Here is a 24,277-nt window from a genome sequence, read left to right as displayed (position 1 = left end):
TCCAATTTAAAGAAAAATGTAAAGCAAATTTAACACTGTCCAACACCCTGATTTCTGTAAAACAACTCACAGGGATTACTCAATGTACCCCGATGTTTGCGACTCCTGTAGCCGTCTATGCTATTTCTTCTACAGCAACGATAGATAGGAGATAGATAGATAGATATGAGATAGATAGATATGAAAGAGATAGATAGATAGATAGATAGATAGATAGATAGATAGATATGAGATAGATAGATAGATAGATAGATAGATAGATAGATAGATAGATAGGATCAATCAAAAATTGGTTACAAAAGTGGACATAACCCTTCAGGGTTCTCCAAGAATATATAAGCAGTAGAGATGAGTGAGTACTGTTCGGATCAGCCGATCCGAACAGCACGCACGCATTGAAATGAATGGACGTAGCCGGCACGCAGGGGGTTAAGCGGCCGGCGTCAAAGCGGAATTACCAGGTGCATCCATTCATTTCAATGCGTGCGTGCTGTTCGGATCAGCTGATCCGAACAGTACTCGCTCATCTCTAATAAGCAGCACTAGACATGCTCTACTTTTCTTTTAATGACCGGAGACCAAGCCATTGCTGGAGGTGAGGCAGTGTTGGAAGACGTACGTCTAACCCATAGACACGAAACACTTTCAAAACCAAATTTCAGCAATAAGAGTAACCAAGACCAATGATTCAGATAAATCATGTCAAGTAAACATCCTGCGGCCGACTCATCTGATCTTTAAGAGTCGGGCAGTACAGATATAACACCATTAAAACACGGACGGACCTCAGGGTCTTGTGGTAAAAATAGATTGCTGGCAGTGCCATCTCTGAGGTCTTGGGTATATTCAGCATGTAAATAAGAAATTATGAACACTAGTGTCATTGTCTTAGGAGTATGAGAAACGTACGAGACAAGTTCATCCCCTATTTGTAAAGATTGCATAGAAGAGTCATTGGTCAGTAATGAAGAAAGGGGTTGTCTGGACTGAAATTTTTATTATAGCAGAATGGCAACCCCCCAAATAAGGTGCAATACATAGACCTAATACCTCAGCAATCCACCGCACCATCATTATGAATTGTTCCAAATCCCAATTGGTCTCTATTGCCTGGTCCCTATAGGAAATGACGGCCAATCAGGACTTTAGTGATGAGCGAGTAGTATTCGATCGAATACCTCACTGGCATAGGAATGCGTGTAATTGGCCGAACACCAAGGGGTTAAACGCATTGAATATTCGAAGCGTTTAACCCCTTGGTATTCGGCCGATTACACGCATTCCTATGTCGGCGAGGTATTCGATTGTATACTACTAGCTCAACACCAGTGATGACCAATGTATAGCAAGGACCCGAAAGGGACCAGGTCGTACCTGGAAAAAGTCATCCTGGGAGCGGCAGATTGGCGAGGTACGTAACTTATCTTTTGCTTTGGGGAAAAAATAAAAATTTACAGTCCAGTCAACCCCTTTCAGTATTGGCACAGAAATAAAGGCACTTCAAACAATAAAATAATCTACAGTCCAAACCATTCTAAGATTACAAAAACTACTACTACGGGTGACACACATCGCAGCCTGAGAATATGGCGGAGGTACGGAGGGCTTCTAAGGTCACTTGTGGAGATAGTCATGAGCGTCTTCTTGCTAAGGTGACTACAAGACATAATATATCCATAATAATCAATCATGTACAGTACCATCTTATATATACAAAGGACTAAAGGCTGGCGTGGCAGGGGTGGCTCCGGACGTCATCCATGCACTTAGCACCATTTTGGCCCACCTAGTGGAGTGTCTGTAACAGTGGAGTGCACAGACAGGTCACATTAGACAACTTCAGGATCCAATCTGAATTTTTTTAGTGACCAGATCTTAATAGAAAACCAAAAAGTTACCATAGGGGCAATGACAACCTGGCTCCCGGGATTTGTCCAGCCCCATACATATTGTAAACTCCAAACACTGCATTTATAAAGTGCAATATGCAGTCATTCTACATATCAGGTTCTGTATAGACGATCTCCTCTATGTAAGGCCAGCCCTGTATACAGTACGACCACACAGGGACACTAAAGCTCCACATACACTGCAAATCCTGACTCAGCCTTACACCAGATAAGGAGGAAAAATCTATCTACAGTAACTGAAGGGGAAGATGTAGAGGATTTCCACAGACTCTCCATATGGATCAGGATCATGTACTGAGTAGCGGCCGAGACAAATCCTTTCTGTCTTCTACGGAGCCATAGGCAGAGGTACGTCCCTCGGACACGCTGCTTTCTCTGAAGTCGCTCGGCCCGGTAGACTTACAGCAGCAATTTAGTGATGTCAGCAGCCGCGTCCGGATCACACGAGTGCACAGGACAAACATGATGCAGTTCGCGCCTCCCTGGAAACTATTCCCAATGCCCTGGTGATGGAAAAAGACAAAACGGTTATGGAGATGTAGACAAAACCCTAAGGGTTAGTTCACACAGGGGGCGGTAGGGCGGATTTTGGCACCGAGAGTGAAGCGGGGAGCCATGTCACTCTCAGGTCAAAACCCGCCTGCCGCGACTGTCGCAGCTTTCGACAGTCGTGGCTTCCCCCGGCTTTCCGGCTCAAATGAATGGGCAGACCCTGGAGGTTGCTGCTGCCTGAAGAAAGGGCAGCCCACTTCTTTTTCTGCGAGCAGCAGTACGCGCCATAATCCGCCCCCTTAGTACCCGTATGAACTAGCCCTAACAAGGTATCTAATGTGTCCGCATACCACTATACAATAAAGGCACAAAGTCACACTGAGGTCCTGTGTACAAACTTTTCTTATCAGCAGCAACCCAATATACTAAAGGGGCATTCTGGGGGTGTATTTCAGCTATCTCCAGTGGTCCCAATGAAATGAATGAAGTGAGGAGAGCATGTCTGACCATCTCGGTTCCTATAATCAGTGTAATCCCCAGTGGTCAGTGTGCAGTGCCCATATATACAGGATACGAGAAGGGGTAGTGTGCAGTGCCCATATATACAGGATACGAGAAGGGGTAGTGTGCAGTGCCCATATATACAGGATACGAGAAGGGGTAGTGTGCAGTGCCCATATATACAGGATACGAGAAGGGGTAGTGTGCAGTGCCCATATATACAGGATACGAGAAGGGGTAGTGCGCAGTGCCCATATATACAGGATACGAGAAGGGGTAGTGCGCAGTGCCCGTATATACAGGATACATGAAGGAATAGTGTGTAGTGCCTATATATACAGGATACGAGAAGGGGTAGTGTGCAGTGCCCATATATACAGGATACGAGAAGGGGTAGTGTGCAGTGCCCATATATACAGGATACGAGAAGGGGTAGTGTGCAGTGCCCATATATACAGGATACGAGAAGGGGTAGTGTGCAGTGCCCATATATACAGGATACGAGAAGGGGTAGTGTGCAGTGCCCATATATAAAGGATACGAGAAGGGGTAGTGTGCAGTGCCCGTATATACAGGATACGAGAAGGGGTAGTGTGCAGTGCCCATATATACAGGATACGAGAAGGGGTAGTGTGCAGTGCCCATATATAAAGGATACGAGAAGGGGTAGTGTGCAGTGCCCGTATATACAGGATACATGAAGGAATAGTGTGCAGTGCCCGTATATACAGGATACGAGAAGGGGTAGTGTGCAGTGCCCATATATACAGGATACATGAAGGAATAGTGTGCAGTGCCTATATATACAGGATAAGAGAAGGGGTAGTGTGCAGTGCCCATATATACAGGATACGAGAAGGGGTAGTGTGCAGTGCCCATATATACAGGATACGAGAAGGGGTAGTGTGCAGTGCCCATATATACAGGATACGAGAAGGGGTAGTGTGCAGTGCCCATATATACAGGATACGAGAAGGGGTAGTGTGCAGTGCCCATATATACAGGATACGAGAAGGGGTAGTGTGCAGTGCCCATATATACAGGATACGAGAAGGGGTAGTGTGCAGTGCCCATATATACAGGATACGAGAAGGGGTAGTGTGCAGTGCCCAGACTCACAGATACAAGTGTATGGATGACATACTGATGCAACGCGGACATTAAAAACTTAAATGAGAATCCCAACCTGCCCATATTATAATCCACTATAGCCAACACCCTGATCTCTTTAACCCACAGCCAGAGGAGTTGGTTGTTGTATCCTCTCCCCATACAGAACACACGTGATCCGAGTGTGCATGTGTATGTATGTTCATTTGGTCAACAGCTATCTAGAATGTATCTCCAACACCTTCATACAGTCCTATGAAAAGGTTTGGGCACCCCTATTAATCTTAATCATTTTTTGTTCTAAATATTTTGGTGTTTGCAACAGCCATTTCAGTTTGATATATCTAATAACTGATGGACACAGTAATATTTCAGGATTGAAATGAGGTTTATTGTACTAACAGAAAATGTGCAATATGCATTAAACCAAAATTTGACCGGTGCAAAAGTATGGGCACCCTTATCATTTTATTGATTTGAATTCCCCTAACTACTTTTTACTGACTTACTGAAGCACAAAATTGGTTTTGTAACCTCAGTGAGCTTTGAACTTCATAGCCAGATGTATCCAATCATAAGAAAAGGTATTTAAGGTGGCCAATTGCAAGTTGATCTCCTATTTGAATCTCCTCTGAAGAGTGGCATCATGGGCTACTCAAAACAACTCTCAAATGATCTGAAAACAAAGATTGTTGAACATAGTTGTTCAGGGGAAGGATACAAAAAGTTGTCTCAGAGATTTAACCTGTCAGTTTCCACTGTGAGGAACATAGTAAGGAAATGGAAGAGCACAGGGACAGTTCTTGTTAAGCCCAGAAGTGGCAGGCCAAGAAAAATATCAGAAAGGCAGAGAAGAAGAATGGTGAGAACAGTCAAGGACAATCCACAGACCACCTCCAAAGAGCTGCAGCATCATCTTGCTGCAGATGGTGTCACTGTGCATCGGTCAACTATACAGCGCACTTTGCACAAATAGAAGCTGTATGGGAGAGTGATGAGAAAGAAGCCATTTCTGCACGTACGCCACAAATAGAGTTGCCTGAGGTATGAAAAAGCACATTTGGACAAGGCAGCTTCATTTTGGAAACAAAAATTGAGTTGTTTGGTTATAAAAAAAAGGCGTTATGCATGGCGTCCAAAAAGAAACAGCATTCCAAGAAAAACACATGCTACCCACTGTAAAATTTGGTGGAGGTTCCATCATGCTTTGGGGCTGTGTGGCCAATGCCGGCATCGGGAATCTTGTTAAAGTTGAGGGTCGCATGGATTCCACTCAGTATCAGCAGATTCTTGAGAATAATGTTCAAGAATCAGTGACGAAGTTGAAGTTACGCCAGGGATGGATATTTCAGCAAGACAATGATCCAAAACACCGCTCCAAATCCTCAGGCATTCATGCAGAGGAACAATTACAATGTTCTGGAATGGCCATCCCAGTCCCCAGACCTGAATATCATTGAACATCTGTGGGATGATTTGAAGCGGGCTGTCCATGCTCGGCGACCATCTAACTTAACTGAACTTGAATTGTTTGTCCAAAATACCTTTATCCAGGATCCAGGAACTGATTAAAAGCTACAGGAAGCGACTAGAGGCTGTTATCTTTGCAAAAGGAGGATCTACTAAATATTAATGTCACTTTTCTGTTGAGGTGCCCATACTTTTGCACCGGTCAAATTTTGGTTTAATGCATATTGCACATTTTCTGCTAGTACAATAAACCTCATTTCAATCCTGAAATATTACTGTGTCCATCAGTTATTAGATATATCAAACTGAAATGGCTGCTGCAAACACCAAAATATTTAGAACAAAAAATGATTAAGATTAATAGGGGTGCCCAAACTTTTTCATAGGACTGTAGTTTCCAGCCACCATATGTTGTGTATTGGATTATGATATGACAGGTCACGGCTTACAGATAAGGAGACTTACTTATGTCCTTATGACCTCACTTACATGCAAGATGAGAAGAATGGTGTTGTGCCTAACCGGAGGGTGCCAGAGAGTCAAAATGAAGCGAATGGTGCTCCAGATACGGAGAAAGATGAAGATGATGGGGATGAAAATGAGCTTCTTGTCTGCTATGGTCCTAGGCTGGTACACAGGCGCTTCCGCCAGGATTGGACGGTATTCAGACAACGCCCTATGCTGAAGGAAGAAATTACATTATGGGACATCACCCAATGTGAACACCTGTAAGGAGTGTAGATAACCAAGTTCGGGAACTCCTAGCCTCAACTTACTTATTAGGTTTCTTCATCCACGGCTGACGCCATCAGCTTTAACTGGTTTATTTATAAGACTGCCATATACATTAATGGAGAAGCTGTGCTGTACACCATGTCCTCCGCACTGTGCCATAGGGCATATGGATGACAGTACATTTAGGTCTATAGGGGCGGAGGACGTGTGGCTTCTGCATAGGATTTTATTATCTTAGGAAATTAGAAGTACTTGAAGGGGTTGTCCAATTAAAGAAACTTACCAACGATCCACAGGATAGGGAATAAGTGTCACAACACTGCGGGTCGGACCACCCAATCTCTCAGCGATCAGGAGAATGGGGAACAGAAAGCCCCCCTAATGTCTCCTTGTGAATAAGGTGCCAGTGCGCTTATGTGACCCCTTAAAAGAAGGTTGTTAAACTGGGGCGACAAAGGGATCAGTGCTCAATTTTTGTGACCCCATTCCTTTACACCATTTCAGGTGTCACCTTGAAACACAGCGCTCTTAGGTCCGGTCTTACTGAATAGAGAATGCAGCAGTCTCAGCGCTACATGTGCTATGTGATAATGAATAGAACCATCTTTTGCCCCCTAATGTTACCATCAGGTAAAACAACGACTATCTGCTTTTAGGCTACTAAAAATGTGGTCATTATTCTACAGGGCCATAATTATGGGGGGCGCAGTAACGGTCGTCGGACCCAGGCCCAGGAGCCAGAGGACGAGATGTGTAAGAGACCACATAGGGGCCTGTCACATATTTTGCATGCAGGTTCTGGAGCAAAAGTTAGGGTGATTGGTGCTAAAATTTACAACCCGTGCATGTGAATGGGGTTTGTGAAACCGACTGTATGGATTTCTGTTCCTGTTACTATCTCTATCGGACAGGGGAAATTTGATGACTGGCTCCATTGTCACTTATGAATTATTTACAATACATACTAGATGTGCGGCAGCTTCTGAGAGCCCCTCCAATGCAGAAAACAAAGGGACAGAGAACCCTGCGGTGTGGAGACCTGCAGCCCATAGCCCCGTTCATGTATATACAACCGGCTTGTAGCAAGGCCACGTTCACATGTCATTTTTTTATACATGATGCAGATGGCTCCTGCTTTCCTCTCCATAGGGTTCCATTGTAAAAATAATAATAAAATAATAATAATAAAACCAAAACATATACATTTAAAGTATAAGTTTTGTTTGTTTTTTTGCTGCTGACACCACGGGATGGTGCAGTATATTGCTCTTTATCCCCTCTGATTTTCTAGCAGTCTTTGTGACATTAATACATTTTGTAATACACTTCATGAAGACATTTGTCTCCTTTCTGTGAAATCCTGCATTTCTTTCTTGTTCCCTTGCTCCTCTATTGAGAACGGTTTGCTCTGTACTATGTACAGGTGAGGATAAGGGAGGGGGAGGGACACGTCAACCAATCTATTTAGGCCACTATAAAACATACACTCTTGCTTCTGGTGTCATATAAAAGCGGAGATTCTCATACTTCAGATGCATGATGTCATTCTACCTCTATTATCTCCATAGATATCGCTGAAAATGATTTTGGATTGGGATGTTTATATGCAGCTCCTAATCCCGACTGTGTTTTCATCTAGTTACGCTGGGTAAACACTAGCGCCCAGACTCCCTTTTCAACTCTGTGTTCGGTTTCACGGTGGAGCGCATAGAACGCACACCGGCATTCACGGCCAGACATCTTTCAAACCCATTCAAATGAACAGGTATGAAAGAGTCCTGCAGGTTTCAGTCTCCTGCTCTGTTTTGTGCAGGAAACGGAAACCTGTATGAATGGAGACCGGGCGCAGATGTGAACGAGCCCTTAGATTAGAATTGGAAATAATTCAGGTAGAGCTACAATTTTAGTGTCATATGAAAGAAGAAAATCCTCCGTGTAGGACTTTTGCATCCACCAATTTTAGGTGGACCTTGAAATAGAGTCTTCAGCGCAGATCTGAACTAAACCACATGGTAGGAGCCTTGGAGCGCAGTTCTGCAAGAGGAACCCATGAAGGAGGAGGCCCCAGAAGTCAGACTGCTACTGATCAGTAAGTATTGGGATCTAGTATGTATGGATCACTATGAATTTCTTATATGTAAAAATAAGAATCAGTTTTTACCGCTCTCCCGATGTGCTTCTTTATCTGTACGTACAGCACAGGTAAGATGACATATGCCAGGATCTCCCACGCCTTCCCAGTTAGAAGCATCCACGTCAGTTTGTCTTCAGCTTCTATGTTGATCCAGCACCAACCAACCGAGACATAGGAGGCGTCGTAACCAATCTTGTTGAGGCACACCGCGGCCACAGTGATCACCAGAGGAATGCCCCAGCTGTGGGCAAAGAACATCAAGTTATACGAGATGGCAATCACTTGTCGCTAAACAGATATCCACCAGAAGACATGGGTCTACAAACAACTCAATCGATCTTGGGCCAGAAATCCCCTTTAAGTGACTGTTCTAATAATTTTCCTGCAGTTACATAATTCTTCTACAAACAGCGCCACACCTGTCCACAGGTTGCATATGGTATTACAGCTGGGCCCATTCTGATTTGCAGAATACACACAATCTATGGATAGGTGTGACGCTGTTTCTGGGAGAAATCGGCCATGTTTTTCAAATCCATGACAACCCCAGATCGCGCGTAATTATAGTATTATTTATTTACCAAATTCAAGACTTTTCCATGTTTGCAAAATTTTTCATTATTATACAATTGTTAAAGTGCAACTAAAGTGGTGTAATACAAAATGATGTTCCCCTATAAAACAAGGAGAAGCCAAGGTAGGTGTCTGACTGGCGCACTATTAATAGTCGCTTCTTCTTGCCAGAACGTCTCAGATTGCGGCTCGTGACACCAATGACACAGTCTATTTACTTTGTGTCTGGCTGGAGCGCGGTGTTCGTTCTGACCCCAATCTTACATGCAGAAGGCCAGGCTTGCTCTCCTCTGTGCAAAGCCTTGGGGTCACAACGAGGATTCAGCTTTAGTGTTTGCCAGCCGTAATGTCATTGTATAGCAAGGCGCGCACAGAAAATACATGGAAAATAAATTCTGAACCCGAACCTAAAAGAACAATTATTAATTTATACATAAAGCACATGGAAGGAACAAAGAAGAAACAACATATGGACATAAGACGTCTGCAAAACGCGGACATGTAAATAAGCCCTTATTCACATGTAAACTGGAGAAAACCACAAGCTTTCCTATTAACTTAGCATTAGCCAATTCCTGAGGGATTACTTCTGTAGCACCAACTTCTACTTACAGGACTAATCCGCTCACTACTTTAGTAGAGTATTATACCGACCATACATTACACCAATATGTTCAGAGACGCTCTGTTATAAGATCACATACCACATAGGGCCAAATTCCCAGGATAATCCCCCCCCCCAGGACAAACACCCTATTCCAGACTAAGCTTTACAGGAGTTACCACATGCTAATACTGAATGATAATACTTATAACCTAACCAGGTGAAGATATGCTGCTGTACGTATAACAACAACTGTACAGACTTTGCAACTATATGCCTATCCTGTCGTTTTGCGTTTGCAGCTCCAATGTGGACACCACAGGTTCAGCAACTATGTCTGAAAAGAAGAGGGCGCAGTGCTGAGAGGAAAGAGGTAAAAAGCATGGGACTGCCCACTGAGCTCTGAACTTGCAGCTCCACAAGCAGTTATGCTAATAAAATACAGAAATCCACCAAAAATAGTGCAAATTGTGCAACTTGTTCAAGTCATTATTTGGGACTGAATGTTGTCTGGAATTTCTTAGTGACGGGACATTTGGCTTAGATACCAGGGCACCCCATTATAGAAGACTTTACGTACACGACTGTGAGACGTCTGCGTGTCAGTTAATAAGTCACGAATGACAACTCAAGATTGGGATCCACGTGTCATATATGGTTTTCACTGACCCATCCATTCTATTGAATGGGCCGGGCCACAAATGTGGACACGTATAAGACCTGCACCAGTATTTGCTGCTCTTAAATGTGGCCCGGACACACGGCAGCAAGAACAATGGCGGCGTGTATGGGCTCATTGAAATGTATTTGCAATTGTGGTTGTGTGCATGAGGCCTATGTCAAATGGGGTGTTGGGCGCTGTTGCGGTTTGCGATATGATGATCTGGCAGCCGTAATAGTAGATTTTCTGCTTCCTTACAGAATGGAAAAAAGGAAAAGTGTGACCGCGAGTCTGTTTAAAACGTAACTATTTTTATAATTTTTTCTCTCTAAATCTCCACATTACATCGAACATACTGAGATAAGTACCGGCATGTAATCACTGCCATTGACCCTGAACGGGAGATGTACTTGTAGTTAAGTACCTGTAATGAGCACAGAGGATAAGGGTCATACAGGACACTTAAGTCATAAGTGACAGCTCGGAATTTTGGAACACAGACTCAAGATTTTTTTTTCAATACGACATTTTACACCTTAAAAAAGTTGCCCTCTTTTGAACTATCTATATAGGATATAAGTGGATCAGGGAATACCCAGATATATATTTGCACTATCCTCTCTATCTTGCAAAGGATTGCTCTGATGGAAATTCTGCAGAGATTTTTGCCCATGTGCTCCCTGATAGGACCATATCATTTGGGTGCGCCAACAATACAATGGGGGGGGGGGCATGGAGCGATAATATTGAGGGGCATGTCTGGTGCAAGCCCCTTTCTTTTTTCCCCATTAAGAATTTTTTTAAGGTTTTGCAAAAAGAGTGAACAAATGGAACAAACTTACAATGCAAACAGGATATAGTCAGGATGCCTGGGCAGGGAAAGGAACAAATGGGGGGGGTGGGGGAAAGGGGGTAACAATGGGCAAGGGGGAGAGGAGCAAACAAAAGCTCTGTTGCTAGTACACAGAAAAACAAAGGACAGCAACATAGGTAAACAAGGGGAAACCAACCACCCACCCCAGGGTGACAAAAAACAATGGGAAGGTGGGGGAAGGTCAGAGTAGAGAGTAACCATAATGATAGAAGAGAGGAAGATCTACTGAATGGGTAGAGGGAGATAGGAAGATGAAGAAGGGAAGGCAGACTGAAAAAACAGCGGAGTAGTAGAAGGGGTTCCAAAGGAGCTGAGATTTTGGATACAGCGGCACTGGTCACACTTCTGTAGTCAGCGATCACCAAGGCAGTTGTGCAATCACTTTTCCCAGCTGCAAAAGTTTCTCAACTCAAGCCACATGAGAAGTCTGAGACAAACCCCGGGATCTAGTAACCAATAGGCCTAGTAATGAGGTGTCTGCAGGGGGGGATTAAGGGTACAATGGACTCCAGGCTGTTCAGAAAAGATGTCCCCATTCCCATCAAAGATCCCTGTGATCCAATAATGTCCCAAAGAGGTCCCTACACGCATGAGAATGGCTCATAGTGGCCCCTTCATGCAGTATAATACCCCATAGTGGCCCCTCCATGCAGTATAATACCCCATAGTGGCCCCACCATGCAGTATAATACCCCATAGTGGCCCCTCCATGCAGTATAATACCCCATAGTGGCCCCTCCATGCAGTATAATACCCCATAGTGGCCCCTCCATGCAGTATAATACCCCATAGTGGCCCCTCCATGCAGTATAATACCCCACAGTGGCCCCTCCATGCAGTATAATACCCCACAGTGGCCCCTCCATGCAGTATAATACCCCACAGTGGCCCCTCCATGCAGTATAATACCCCACAGTGGCCCCTCCATGCAGTATAATACCCCATAGTGGCCCCTCCATGCAGTATAATATCCCATAGTGGCCTCTCCATGCAGTATAATACCCCATAGTGGCCCCTCCATGCAGTATAATACCCCATAGTGGCCCCTCCATGCAGTATAATACCCCATAGTGGCCCCTCCATGCAGTATAATACCCCATAGTGGCCCCTCCATGCAGTATAATACCCCATAGTGGCCCCTCCATGCAGTATAATACCCCATAGTGGCCCCTCCATGCAGTATAATACCCCATAGTGGCCCCTCCATGCAGTATAATACCCCATAGTGGCCCCTCCATGCAGTATAATATCCCATAGTGGCCCCTCCATGCAGTATAATACCCCATAGTGGCCCCTCCATGCAGTATAATACCCCATAGTGGCCCCTCCATGCAGTATAATACCCCATAGTGGCCCCTCCATGCAGTATAATACCCCATAGTGGCCCCTCCATGCAGTATAATACCCCATAGAGGCCCCACCATCCAGAATAATGTAGTCCCTATACTAACAAAATGAAAAAAGCACCTACATAGGGATGGCCAAACAGTTTCTTGTTACGAGTTTTCGTGGAAAATTCCCCAGAGTATAATACGCAGAGGTCTAGGTGAAAACAACAAGCAGCACTACTCCCTTCCCTCCCCTGAGCTCGGGAACAGGTCCCCAGACTTTTCCACCCTCCTGAATGACATCAGGGACCGCTGAGGCCTGACATTGTTGATCCCAATACAGTGGATTACAAGGTTGAATCATAGTCTGGGCAAATAGGCAATTCCTTGCTGCTGGGCCCCCTTGCAGCCTTGGGCCCCACATAACCACACATTTATCCCTTATTACAATCCATCCCCGGGTGCCCAACTAACTCATAAAAGGTTTTGCACTATTATTATCACTGGGATTGTGTTCTTAGTCCTATGTGGGCGGCTACGGAAGTTGAGCATAGAAATGAAGGATTGTTTGCTATGCTGGATGTCTGCAAAACCGGTCAGGCTGAGGCCAATCATTGCAGTTGTGCAGGTTTGTCCTGTTTTTATTAAATCCATTAGAGTCACGGCGAAAAGTATATGAATATGCTTCACATTGCTGAACCTGCAGCACCCCATTACTGCAGCAGCACCCAGCTTTACCAAAATCCATAGAAAAATCCAATTTTTTATTTTTTTTTGCAGCACAATCCAAAGCCACAGCAATGATTCTCTGCAGAAAATCTGATGCGTGTGAATTTAACCTAAGTCTTTAAACTGCGGTGAGAACTTTCCTAAATTTTCGGACAAGAAGTTTTTGTTTCTTTTCCCAGATCTAGATTTGCAGAGACGATACATGGCTGCGGTCACATGGAGGACTTGTTTACTCCGATTATAACAGCCGAGCTCTTTCAAGGCATTCCTTAGCTAAACTGTACGACACCATTACTAATCCGCGATATTAGAAATATCAACAAATTCAGAACAAGATGATGTTATACAGCGGCAGACAAAGGCCGGAGTGTTCGCGACCAATGCTATCCCGTGATGATCTGTATATATACCGACTTCATTACTAAGGAACTTCTCCAGTACTTAGGAGGAATTAAAGGGGAACTGAATTAAAGTGACCTATTCACACTTCCTAATATACACTTGCTGTAACGCAGCAACTACAAAGAAAATCCCATTTTTAGCAAGAAACCTACACATGTACACATTCCCTTAAAGAAGATTTTAGGGGAAAGAAATCCAACATGCCAGACCTTTATTTCAGAGGTGTACGGCAGAAGCTTATCACACTCCTCTTTGTAAATGCGCACGCTTGGCCAAGGCCAGGGTGCATGTGTATGGGGAAAGCTGGTAGGAATAACTGTCCTCTGCTAGATATATAAGGTGTATGGTCATCTATGGCCCCGTGTTTTCCACGGTTGTCATTGAACCTTTCACTGCTACTTTCATTATGGCCACTGTGACGAAAAAATGGACCAATACACGTCGTCGAATTTCGGCTTGGTGTGTTTTGCATCAATTATTTCAAGTCAAAACCATGTAAAGGTCGGAGAAGAATAGCCTTCCTTAAGGCTATTCCGTCGTGTCAACTAGAAAAAAAAAAAGAATTTTAATTGTAGAATCCCTTTAAGAACAGATGGCCTGAAAACTGATTAAAGATTTGTGACACACTGATGGAAAACAAACTTTTTTTTTTTTTAATTTAATAACACAGAGTGCCACTGAAAAACTTTATAACAGTCTCCCCTCTCCGTTATGGTAACTTTTTTTTGGGAAGGTGTTTTCGTGGGTGGAGCTATAACCTTTAATAACGGCATTTTATTGGCGTACTATTTTACTTATTTTTTAAATTAATTTACTTTTTATTTTTTTCAAATGGATAAGATCATAAGAGACCTTTGGGGATATCTGATCACTTTTTTTTTTTTGTATTAGAGATGGATTGCCCCTGCAACTGGGGCTGGTACATTTAGCCCCAGTTGCAGGAGAAATACAGCCTCCTGCACGCTGTATATATATACACCTTATAGAGGAGATCTGGGTCCTGTAGGATACAGAAGCTCTTGCAAGACACGGAGTCCGGCGGATCACGTGATTGCCGGGTCAGAGAGCAGCCCCATCATGGTGAACGCATAGCTGTGTATACAGCGCTCATTGAGTACTGTATACACAGCGATCTTGTGCAGCCGCTGTGTTCTGACAGGACGTACCGGCAGAATACTTATTTCCTTCATTCATGCCCTTTCCCATCTCCTGGTTGAACTTGATGGACTATTGCCAGGGCATTGCACTATTGCAGGGCTGTTTAGTGTCTCGTAGAGAACCTTCTGCTCTGTAGGTTCGGTAGTGGCCATTAGGATTAACAAGCAGTCCCACATCATAGTTATATTTGCGTGTACGGAGATGCATAGGTGCAGTCACTGTTATAAATCTGTAATGGTGATCATGTACATGATGGCTTATGGTGCTGATCTCTGCTGTATTGTAGACACATGACATCATAGGTCACATGACATCACCAACATTCCATGATGTCACAATGGGTGTAGAATGTGTACAGCTCATAACCTGAGCCATCTTGTATCACTTAACAGATAGAAGAAGACAACGCTGGATTCGCAGGACGACGCTGGATTCGCAGGACGACGCTGGATTCGCAGGACGACGCTGGATTCGCAGGACGACGCTGGATTCGCAGGACGACGCTGGATTCGCAGGACGACGCTGGATTCGCAGGACGACGCTGGATTCGCAGGACGACGCTGGAGTAGGCAGCAGGCCAAATATGATCCAGGGAGATATCCGATCGTCATTTCTGGGGTCAGGAAGGAATTTTTGGCTCCCCTGAGGTATAACTCTCCGGGGAATTTGTTTCGCCTTCCTCTGGATCTTTGGGTCCAGTGGCTTTCATCTCAGGACACGGGTAGGACTGGTCAAAGTGAACAGAAAGTTCTTTGCCATCCATCATGCCTGACCTCCTGACCTCTCAGTCACTATGACCATTATTTAATTTTAAGTGCCAGTAATAATTTAATTACAATGTTGCCAATAAAAAAAAAAAAAAAAAAAAGAATCTACGTTGTGCTGTTTGTCTTTTTTCCGGATTGTTCCTTACATAATAGCAGTAGATGTGGCTGCTGATACTGCCTATAATAAAGTGTAGCTTTACATCACTCTGGTTTACTGGGATATTACAATATCATGTAGGTTACATTGCAAAAACCAAGGGGTTCAGTGTTATAGGGGTTGGTACCCCTGATGGGGGAGAACACTGTGCATGCATCCTTCAGTTATCAAGAGCAACTGAACACAAGAGAGACAGAGGGTCTTACATAAAAATAGGGAATAGACTACAGGCCCTATAACAAAACCTGGAAAGGGGCCACTAAGCAAAGCCTGCTTTACCAGACAGTGGCCCACAGTGACTAACTGCTATATACTAAGTCAGTCTATGTAAAGGAGAGAGTTGGAGTGATTTGCTCCAAATGTATCAAAAGGTGAAGCATCTAAAACCATCAGAGAATCCCCCCATGTATTCCTGCTATGAGCCAGTGCACACAGTCCCTGCTTATCCCCTGTACTAGGTATATATAAGATGCAAGGTCTTGGTCGCTCTGGGTTCCTAGCAGTTAGGGGGAGCTTAGTGGTTGCGAGGAATACCAAGTCTTTAGCCCGGAGGATCTTCCTGGGTAACTCAGTTGGTGTTAGCCACTGGCATTGCTATGTGTATGTGGCTTTTCTGAGACTAATCTGGACAGAAAACCTGCAGCATTGCAGCTACATGTGCATGTATCCTTAAAGTGTCCTGTGAAATACAAAATACCAATATGGCATAATATAAGTGTATGTTCGCATGGCGGAAAATGGTTTCCACTGTGCAATCTTCCGCACGGTTAGCCGCGACGAGATGCTGATGCAGTGCATCGGAATCCATTGCGGAATCCTGCTCCCGCGCAATATATACATAGCTATGGTTAGCGCACAGAGCTCAAACTTCTAGGCCTCGGGTAAGGCCACAAGAAAATGGCCGTTTCCTTCTCTTTGTGGCCGCAGGCATGTGCAGCTCCAGAAGAAGACGTGGAGAGAGGCCGTTCCTGAAGAAGATGGAGGCGGCGCTGGAGAGTTCTCTCACAGAATTGGGGACGCCCCCAGTGCTGTTTGAGCGCTGGTGACCGCCCCCAGTGCTGCAAGACCCCCTGAGCGGAACCCTTTGCACATTAAAAAGTGGTTACCTGGGAAACCCACAGACCCCATAGTCAATAATGGGGTTCTGCACAAACCACATGAAACCCATTATAGTACATTTTAATATGTATAGGTTTCCATTCAGAGGGTCTCCAAGCGGTCTCCCCGAACTGAAAACCGAACGCAGATGTGAACTAGGCCCTACTGTGGATTACTTTTACTACAACTACAGATCACTAAGCACCTTCAGATCTGCTACACACTCCCGGAACCAGAGCTGGTTTCACTAACACTTTTTCAGAATAGAAAGGGGAAGGAACTTGATCGTTTTTGATTAATACAAAAGAAAAAAGTCTCGATCTCACCATATGAGTAAGCTCCAGGATAACCCTCCGGGTGCACGGCCTTTAACCTCCGGACTGAATGAGGCAACTCCACAGCTGAATCTTTAACCAAAAATAGTAGGTCCGCACTCCTCGGGTTCCATAAAATATAACTTTTAATAAACCATTAAAAACTCACACAACATAGAACACTTTGTGAAAAAAGTAGGAAAAAGACACATAGTGTTTAAAACCGCCGACGCGTTTCGAAGCTTAACAGCTCCTTAGTCATGGCATTACTAAACATTTTCGTATACCCTTATATACGTAACATAGCAGCTGTATAATCAGTAAAGTAGACACACCCATAATAACAGTCCCTTTCGCTTCCAACCATTTTCTTAAATTATAAAGACAATCCTTTTCTAGATAGATTTATAAGCTACATTCACATTCTGCATTGCCAAGGTTGTTGAAAAGGGAAGCTTTTTATATTCTCAAGTTTAACTGTAGAATACCGTTAGGACTCAATATAAGAACGGATCTGAGTTACATTTATTAGTTTAATATATCATATACGATAAATTGTGTTTAGATGGTAAATTGATTCAATCTGATTCCCTTATTAGTTGTGTAGTATTATACTAAATCGAACGGCACAGTAAAGTTATTATGTATACAATAATTTCATGCTTTCATATGTTCCGCAGTATAGCGAATAGTTTGAAATGTACGGTAATTGGTTAAAATCAACCACGTGACCGGAGAATAGCAAGTTAGTAAGGCTCCAAGGGGCTGGATATGAAGATGCAATAGGATAGGTTGTAAAGCGTCACGTGGGACGGAGAGACGAACGATTGAGGTATAGGAGCCTGCTTATCAAAGCAAATAAAGAATGGAAATATAGGAATGATGTAAGTAAATGGAAAAAGGCAATGCAGAATGTGAATGTAGCTTATAAATCTATCTAGAAAAGGATTGTCTTTATAATTTAAGAAAATGGTTGGAAGCGAAAGGGACTGTTATTATGGGTGTGTCTACTTTACTGATTATACAGCTGCTATGTTACGTATATAAGGGTATACGAAAATGTTTAGTAATGCCATGACTAAGGAGCTGTTAAGCTTCGAAACGCGTCGGCGGTTTTAAACACTATGTGTCTTTTTCCTACTTTTTTCACAAAGTGTTCTATGTTGTGTGAGTTTTTAATGGTTTATTAAAAGTTATATTTTATGGAACCCGAGGAGTGCGGACCTACTATTTTTGGTTAAAGATTCAGTTTTTGATTAATGTTTTCTCAAAGGAAATGATTTTCTGTGACATGTTCAGTGTATTGTGCTGCAGCGTGCCCTGGTCCAACAGGGCCGACCATGGGGTCTACAATGGGGGTGCCATTGGCCCTCACAACCTGAGCACACACAGCACTCCTTCCCCATCCAAGACAGCTGCACTACCGTTTCGAATAGCTCGCTCCCATAGGAATGAATGGGAGCGGCCAGCACACAGGGGGTTAAGCGGCAGGACGCCGGCCCTGGCTGCGTCCATTCATTCCTATGGGAGTCTGCTATTCGAAATAGTACTCGCTCATCTCTAGTTAGGATCACCTGAATCTAATGGGGGTTTCCCATTGTGAATCACTGCCTCCGCTGCAGAGGTGTCACCATTATTGTCAAAATACTCTTTACAGTAATGTCTGTGTTCCCGTTGGTGACAGCGCCCTCACTGCTCCAAAAAGCTCATTTGCATATAGACCAAAAAGGCAATATCTGGGAAACAGAGGCCGCGATTCACACTGATTCTGGTGACCCTAACTAATCTATCTTCGGTTAATATATTGGGCTCACTATAACACCACTCATTTCAGTCTGCACAAAGATCAGCCATGTTGTCGTTTCGACCCACCTGATGAGATGGAACCAGTACACCATGTGCTCTGCCAGGCTCTGCTGGGACTGTACTATGGTGATATACAGGTACAGGGCCACTGCCACAGTCCAGAAGAAAGAGCTGGTGTTGGAAAACGTAGAGAGCGCCCCCTGGGCAACGCAGTCCCAGGTTGTGGCCTCGAAGTCTCGCAGGACTCCATAGAAGTAGGAAGCAGCCGAGAGCAAGTCCGCCACCGACAGGAAGAGAAGAAGCTGACGCGGACGACTCCGGAGATCTGGCCAACGAATATGGGTGAAGATAATAAGTAAAGATCCCAGGAAAGAGAGAACACAGGACAAGAGAACGATGACCTGCTCAAACAGGTACAACTTCTCCGGGGGAACGTCCAGCCAAGCCATCGGGGTGATCACCAAACCCTAGAGAAAAAGCAGAAAAAGCATCAGTCACTGCAGAGCATATCCTCACCCAGCCAATGATACAATATCACATATAAGCTGCAAGTATTGTCCTATTATTATTACAGCCGGCCAAGTGACATCCTCCGATCTAGTGAGAGCGCCGGCCGCCTGTGCTGAGCCAGCAAAAGGGACAGAGAAGTGACGCGGCAACCGACATATAACGACTAAGCAGTTTGCACCCAGTCACATGGACACGCTGACCTGGGGAGCCGACCGCTTCCTTAATTCACTATTTAAAATAACATACCCATGTAACTTACCGACATGCAACGCAGCGGCCATGGAGAAGAGCGACAAACAACTACTGAACCAGAGATGTAGCCAACCGACCTGTAACTAGTACCAGTCACAGCACTGACTGATATATAATATACACCCCAGCAGACTGTCCTGTATCCGGTCAGCCGTGGTGCTGATTCATGTACAGCCCACCAGGGACATGGCCGTTAGTCCTGCAAACCAACAAGTACATAGGAAATTGCAAACTGGAGAAGTATCGCCGATAGACCTGCACTCACAGTGGTGTATCCGGCTTGTTTGCAAACTGCCAGCCATAGAGCCTATTACTCAGCTCTCCGTCACATGGGGGACCTACCTGCAACCTGCCAGCCACCATCTATATACAACCCACCAGGAGACTAGCCAACCAACCTGCAACCCTCCAGCATGCCTCCCAACCATCTCAGATAAAGCGGGACAGTCCCAGATTTCGGGTACTGTCCTGGTCGGCGGGAGGTATGTCAACTCATTCATGTCCGGAAGATGCAGATGAGTTGTCTACAATGATGGAGCAGGAGCCATCCCCAGACAGCTCTTGCATCACCACTCTGCCCCTGTATGCTCAAACCCCGGGAGCTGTAGGCGCAATGTGATGATGTCACTCCCATCGCTCCTGCTGGTCCCTGAAGACTCTGGGAGAAGAGGCTTCTACAGAGCAGCAGGGGGGCGAGGAGAGGATCAGTGTTTTTACTGTGTTAAACTTTGGTGGCAAATCAAAGGGGACGTTAAACTGAAGACAGATGAAGGGGGAGACATTAAACTGGTGGGAGATGGAAAGGGGCATTAAACTGGAAGGGGCATTGAATAGGGGGAAATGGGGGGGCAACTGGAAGGGAATATTAAACTGGAACTAGAAAAGGACATTAAACCATGGGGGTAGTCTGCCTTTAGCTTCCCCTATGGTTTCATGTCCCCCTATTGTTTAAAACTGGGGCACCAGGAGAGAGGACTTCATACTGTGGGGCAGTTGGAGGGGAACATTATAATGTGGGGGGCATATAATGGATGACTATAGGAGCATTATACAGTGTGGGGGCGCATGGCAAAATGGAAGTGAATGGGTGGAGTCAAAGAAGTGGTGGAGTCAAAGAAGTGGTGGAGCTAAGATACCACACATCCTGTCCCTCCTTCTATCCTTTGAATTTTGGGAGGGATGCTGCAGGCCAGCTGACCAGACACACAATGAGTGCACACACCTAGGTGACCGATCTGCAACCTGTGGAGTGCATGGCCGACCGATCTGCAACCTGTGGAGTGCATGGCCGACCGATCTGCAACCTGTGGAGTGCATGGCCGACCGATCTGCAACCTGTGGAGTGCATGGCCGACCGATCTGCAACCTGTGGAGTGCATGGCCGACCGATCTGCAACCTGTGGAGTGCATGGCCGACCGATCTGCAACCTGTGGAGTGCATGGCCGACCGATCTGCAACCTGTGGAGTGCATGGCCGACCGATCTGCAACCTGTGGAGTGCATGGCCGACCGATCTGCAACCTGTGGAGTGCATGGCCGACCGATCTGCAACCTGTGGAGTGCATGGCCGACCGATCTGCAACCTGTGGAGTGCATGGCCGACCAACCAACAACCCCCCACCCCCAATGTATATCCAGCAGACCTGCTGCCCCCCGGGTATATACCTGCCCTGCAGAGCCCTATCTCCCCACCATAGCACATTCCAGCCCCAGCACAGAACACGTGACACGGTAAACATTCAGTAGTAAACACTCCGTGTGTACAAGGCTTTACAAGAAACTTGTCACTGCGCTACCTGAAGAAGGCAAAGCTTTATATGTGTATATGGCGCCGGACCCAGAGCAAGGACTGGACCCGACCGCAGGCAGTCCCATGCAAATAGCCAATACGATCACTAGCAAGTTTAGGGGAGGCTTAGGGGTTAAGTAGTAAGTAGTGCCCCCTTGTTAGGCATCTCCTTGGATACAGCCAGGGCTTAGATACACCGCAGATTGCAGGCAGTAACAATGAGTGCACGGACTCACCTAGCCGCAGCAGCTCTCCTCTCCCCGAGCTTCTCCCAGGACTCCGCTCTCGCACTGGCTCCCTACCAGCTGTGCACTGGGAGGAGCCTCGGCCCGGGACATCCGGAGGGGGCAGGAAATGTCCGCACAGCCGGCAGCAGGGAATGACCAGAGGAGCAGCAGGAGGTCTGCAGTGTAGCGCGATACTCCTCTAGTGGCGGCGCTGTACATTGCTAGCTGGCCGCCAGAGGGCGCTGAGAGGCGGAGCGGTACCAGTGTATTGTAAATGACTCTCCGCGGACAACTATGTGCACTGCCGCACATCCGCCAGCAGGAGGCGCTGTGGTCCGGAATAGATTCGGTTGTAATTCGAATCTATTGTAAAAAATACACTGCTGGAAGTTGTAGTTCTACTCGTGCTACCTGTGGGAGAAAATAGGAACTTAATAACACTGACAATTATCAGCTACATTAGTACTTTCTATATCACCAATAATAGCACGACTACAAGATTAGACTAAAAACTCTACAGCGCCACTCTTGTCCAGGGGCTGCATCTGGTATTGCAGCATTTGCTTGAATTTTGCTGGCCACACACATTAGACTATATGCAGCGTTGTAAAAAATGATGGTGAAAGACTTCCATTGACTTCAATGACATTTTACAGGCGTATTTTTATTTTGCAAAAATACACGCACGTTTACTCCATGTGAAGGCTCCCAGGGTTTTTTTTTTTTCATTTGTTTGATCCATTGTACTGGGGGCAAATGGAGGAGCTTAATGTATACTGTGGGGGCAGCCGGGGCGAGACAATATATACTGAGGGGAACAAGAAACTGTGGGGGCAATTGGAGGAGGACATTATAATATAAGTATGGGGGCCACATGGGGGTACAGGTTAATGTCTGAGGACCACTGAGGGTAATGTGTAATGGGCCATTATATTATATGGTGACACTTGACTGTATGATGGTCATTATATTTTATAGGGCTACTAAGGAGGCATTATACTATGTGCGAGGTGCTGAGGGAGCATTATAATTTGTGCAGGTCAGGTATTAGACATACATGGTGGGCATTTATTAAACCTTTCAACTGGGCCCATCAATGTGTTAAAATAGCCCTGGTCAGGGGCAGAAAAGGAATTAAATGGAAATAAATTTATGCCATATTCTGTGGAATGGGGAAAACTTTTATTTGATGATACTTGGAATTGTATCATAAATGTCAGGTGGTTTTTACTGTGGTTTTTTAGCTAGAAAACAAATTTGCTAAAAGTACCTGAATCTTATTGTTTGCAGTCAAGGAGACATATAGCACAGCAACCTGACCCAAAAATCTTATCTATATTGTGTATATATGCTGTGTATCAAAACGTATATATATATATATATATATATATATATATATATATATATATATATATATATATATATATATATATACTGTGTATGTAAGCATCCTTTCCACTATTGATAACCCAATGAAGATGGCGTCCTATACCACATAAACTGTTATGTGATCCTCGGTCCCCGCTGTCTACTGTACATAAATATAGGAGCGAGTCAGAGAACACTTAATGAAGCCAAAGTTCATTACAGTACATTGTATGCCAGTGATATGATCCTAATAAATGACTTTATTTTGGGCGCACCCATAAATATGAGCAGCAGATGCCAGTGGTAAGCCTTGTGTTCCCTTCTCATTCTAATCTGATTTATACTGCAGGACACAAGGAGTTGCTGCCAAGTACCGTATTTTTCGGACTATAAGACGCACTTTTTTTCCCCCAAATTTGGGGGGAAAAGAAGGGTGCGTCTTATAGGCCGAATGTGGCGCCTGGCATCCGCTGTAATAAAGAGGCGGAAGCCGGCAAGTGATAGACGCCATTACAGGTGCCGGGGCCTGAGACATCGCTGCGCTCCTCTGCCCTGAATGAAGCCAGCAGCAGCTCCTCCGTCCCCCCGCTGCTGGCTTCATGCAGGGCAGCGATGTCTCAGGCCCCGGCGTCTATCCCTCCCCGGCATCCGCCTCTCTAGTACAGCGGATGCCGGGTCTGCAGTCTGTATCAGCGGCCTCTTCTCCCCTGGGGCCGGTCCCCACCGGCCCCGTACCTGTAGAGTTGCAGGCCGGCTCCTGCGCGGCGATATCGCAGGAGCCGACCTGTTCGGGTGACAGCCGGGAGCCTAATGAGGCTCCCCGGCCTGTCACTGCTGTATTAGTATTGCGGCTGGTCTCTATGACCAGCCGTAATACTAATAGACAGAATGTCCCATAGACGGCAATACAGTTGTATTGCCGTCTATGGGACTTGCGATCAAGTGACCGCAGGTTCAAGCCCCGGGGGGGGAATAAAATAGTTTAAAAAAAAAAAAATAGCTTTAAAAATATAAAATAACAATATGAAATAAATAAAAGTTATAAATCACCTCCTGTCCCTAGAATATATATATAAAAGTAGAAAATCATATGTCATAAACCACCGGGTTTTTTTTTCAATAAAAGGTGATCTAAGCAATAGATATTCCCCAAAATGGTATAACTAAAAAGTACTTCTGGACCCGCAAAAAAAAAACACTCTATGCGTCCCCGTACAGCTGCAGGGTCACCTGTCAATGTGGCCTTGCAGCTGTTGCAAAACTACAACTCCCATATATTAAATATTTTACCAGTTTTTGCTTCAAAAT

General features: G+C 45.0%; 1 protein-coding gene across 1 annotated transcript; it reads right to left on the bottom strand.

Annotated features, from left to right (window-relative positions):
• Window positions 1-264: 264 nt before the first annotated feature.
• Window positions 265-21,720, bottom strand: GPR157 (G protein-coupled receptor 157). Its single transcript, XM_075278452.1, has 5 exons — window positions 21,611-21,720; window positions 18,890-19,290; window positions 8,380-8,593; window positions 5,973-6,164; window positions 265-2,413 (listed from the first exon to the last, which is right to left on the bottom strand). Exons 2-5 carry the CDS (start codon window positions 19,270-19,272, stop codon window positions 2,198-2,200), a joined length of 1,005 nt encoding a protein of 334 aa, XP_075134553.1. The 5' UTR covers window positions 19,273-19,290; window positions 21,611-21,720; the 3' UTR covers window positions 265-2,197.
• Between the last annotated feature and the right edge of the window lie 2,557 nt (window positions 21,721-24,277).

Source organism: Leptodactylus fuscus, chromosome 6 (assembly GCF_031893055.1).
Source record: "Leptodactylus fuscus isolate aLepFus1 chromosome 6, aLepFus1.hap2, whole genome shotgun sequence".
Taxonomy (NCBI): Eukaryota; Metazoa; Chordata; class Amphibia; order Anura; family Leptodactylidae; genus Leptodactylus; species Leptodactylus fuscus.
Note: the sequence above shows the minus strand (reverse complement) of the source record. Positions and strands in the feature narration are given on the sequence as shown.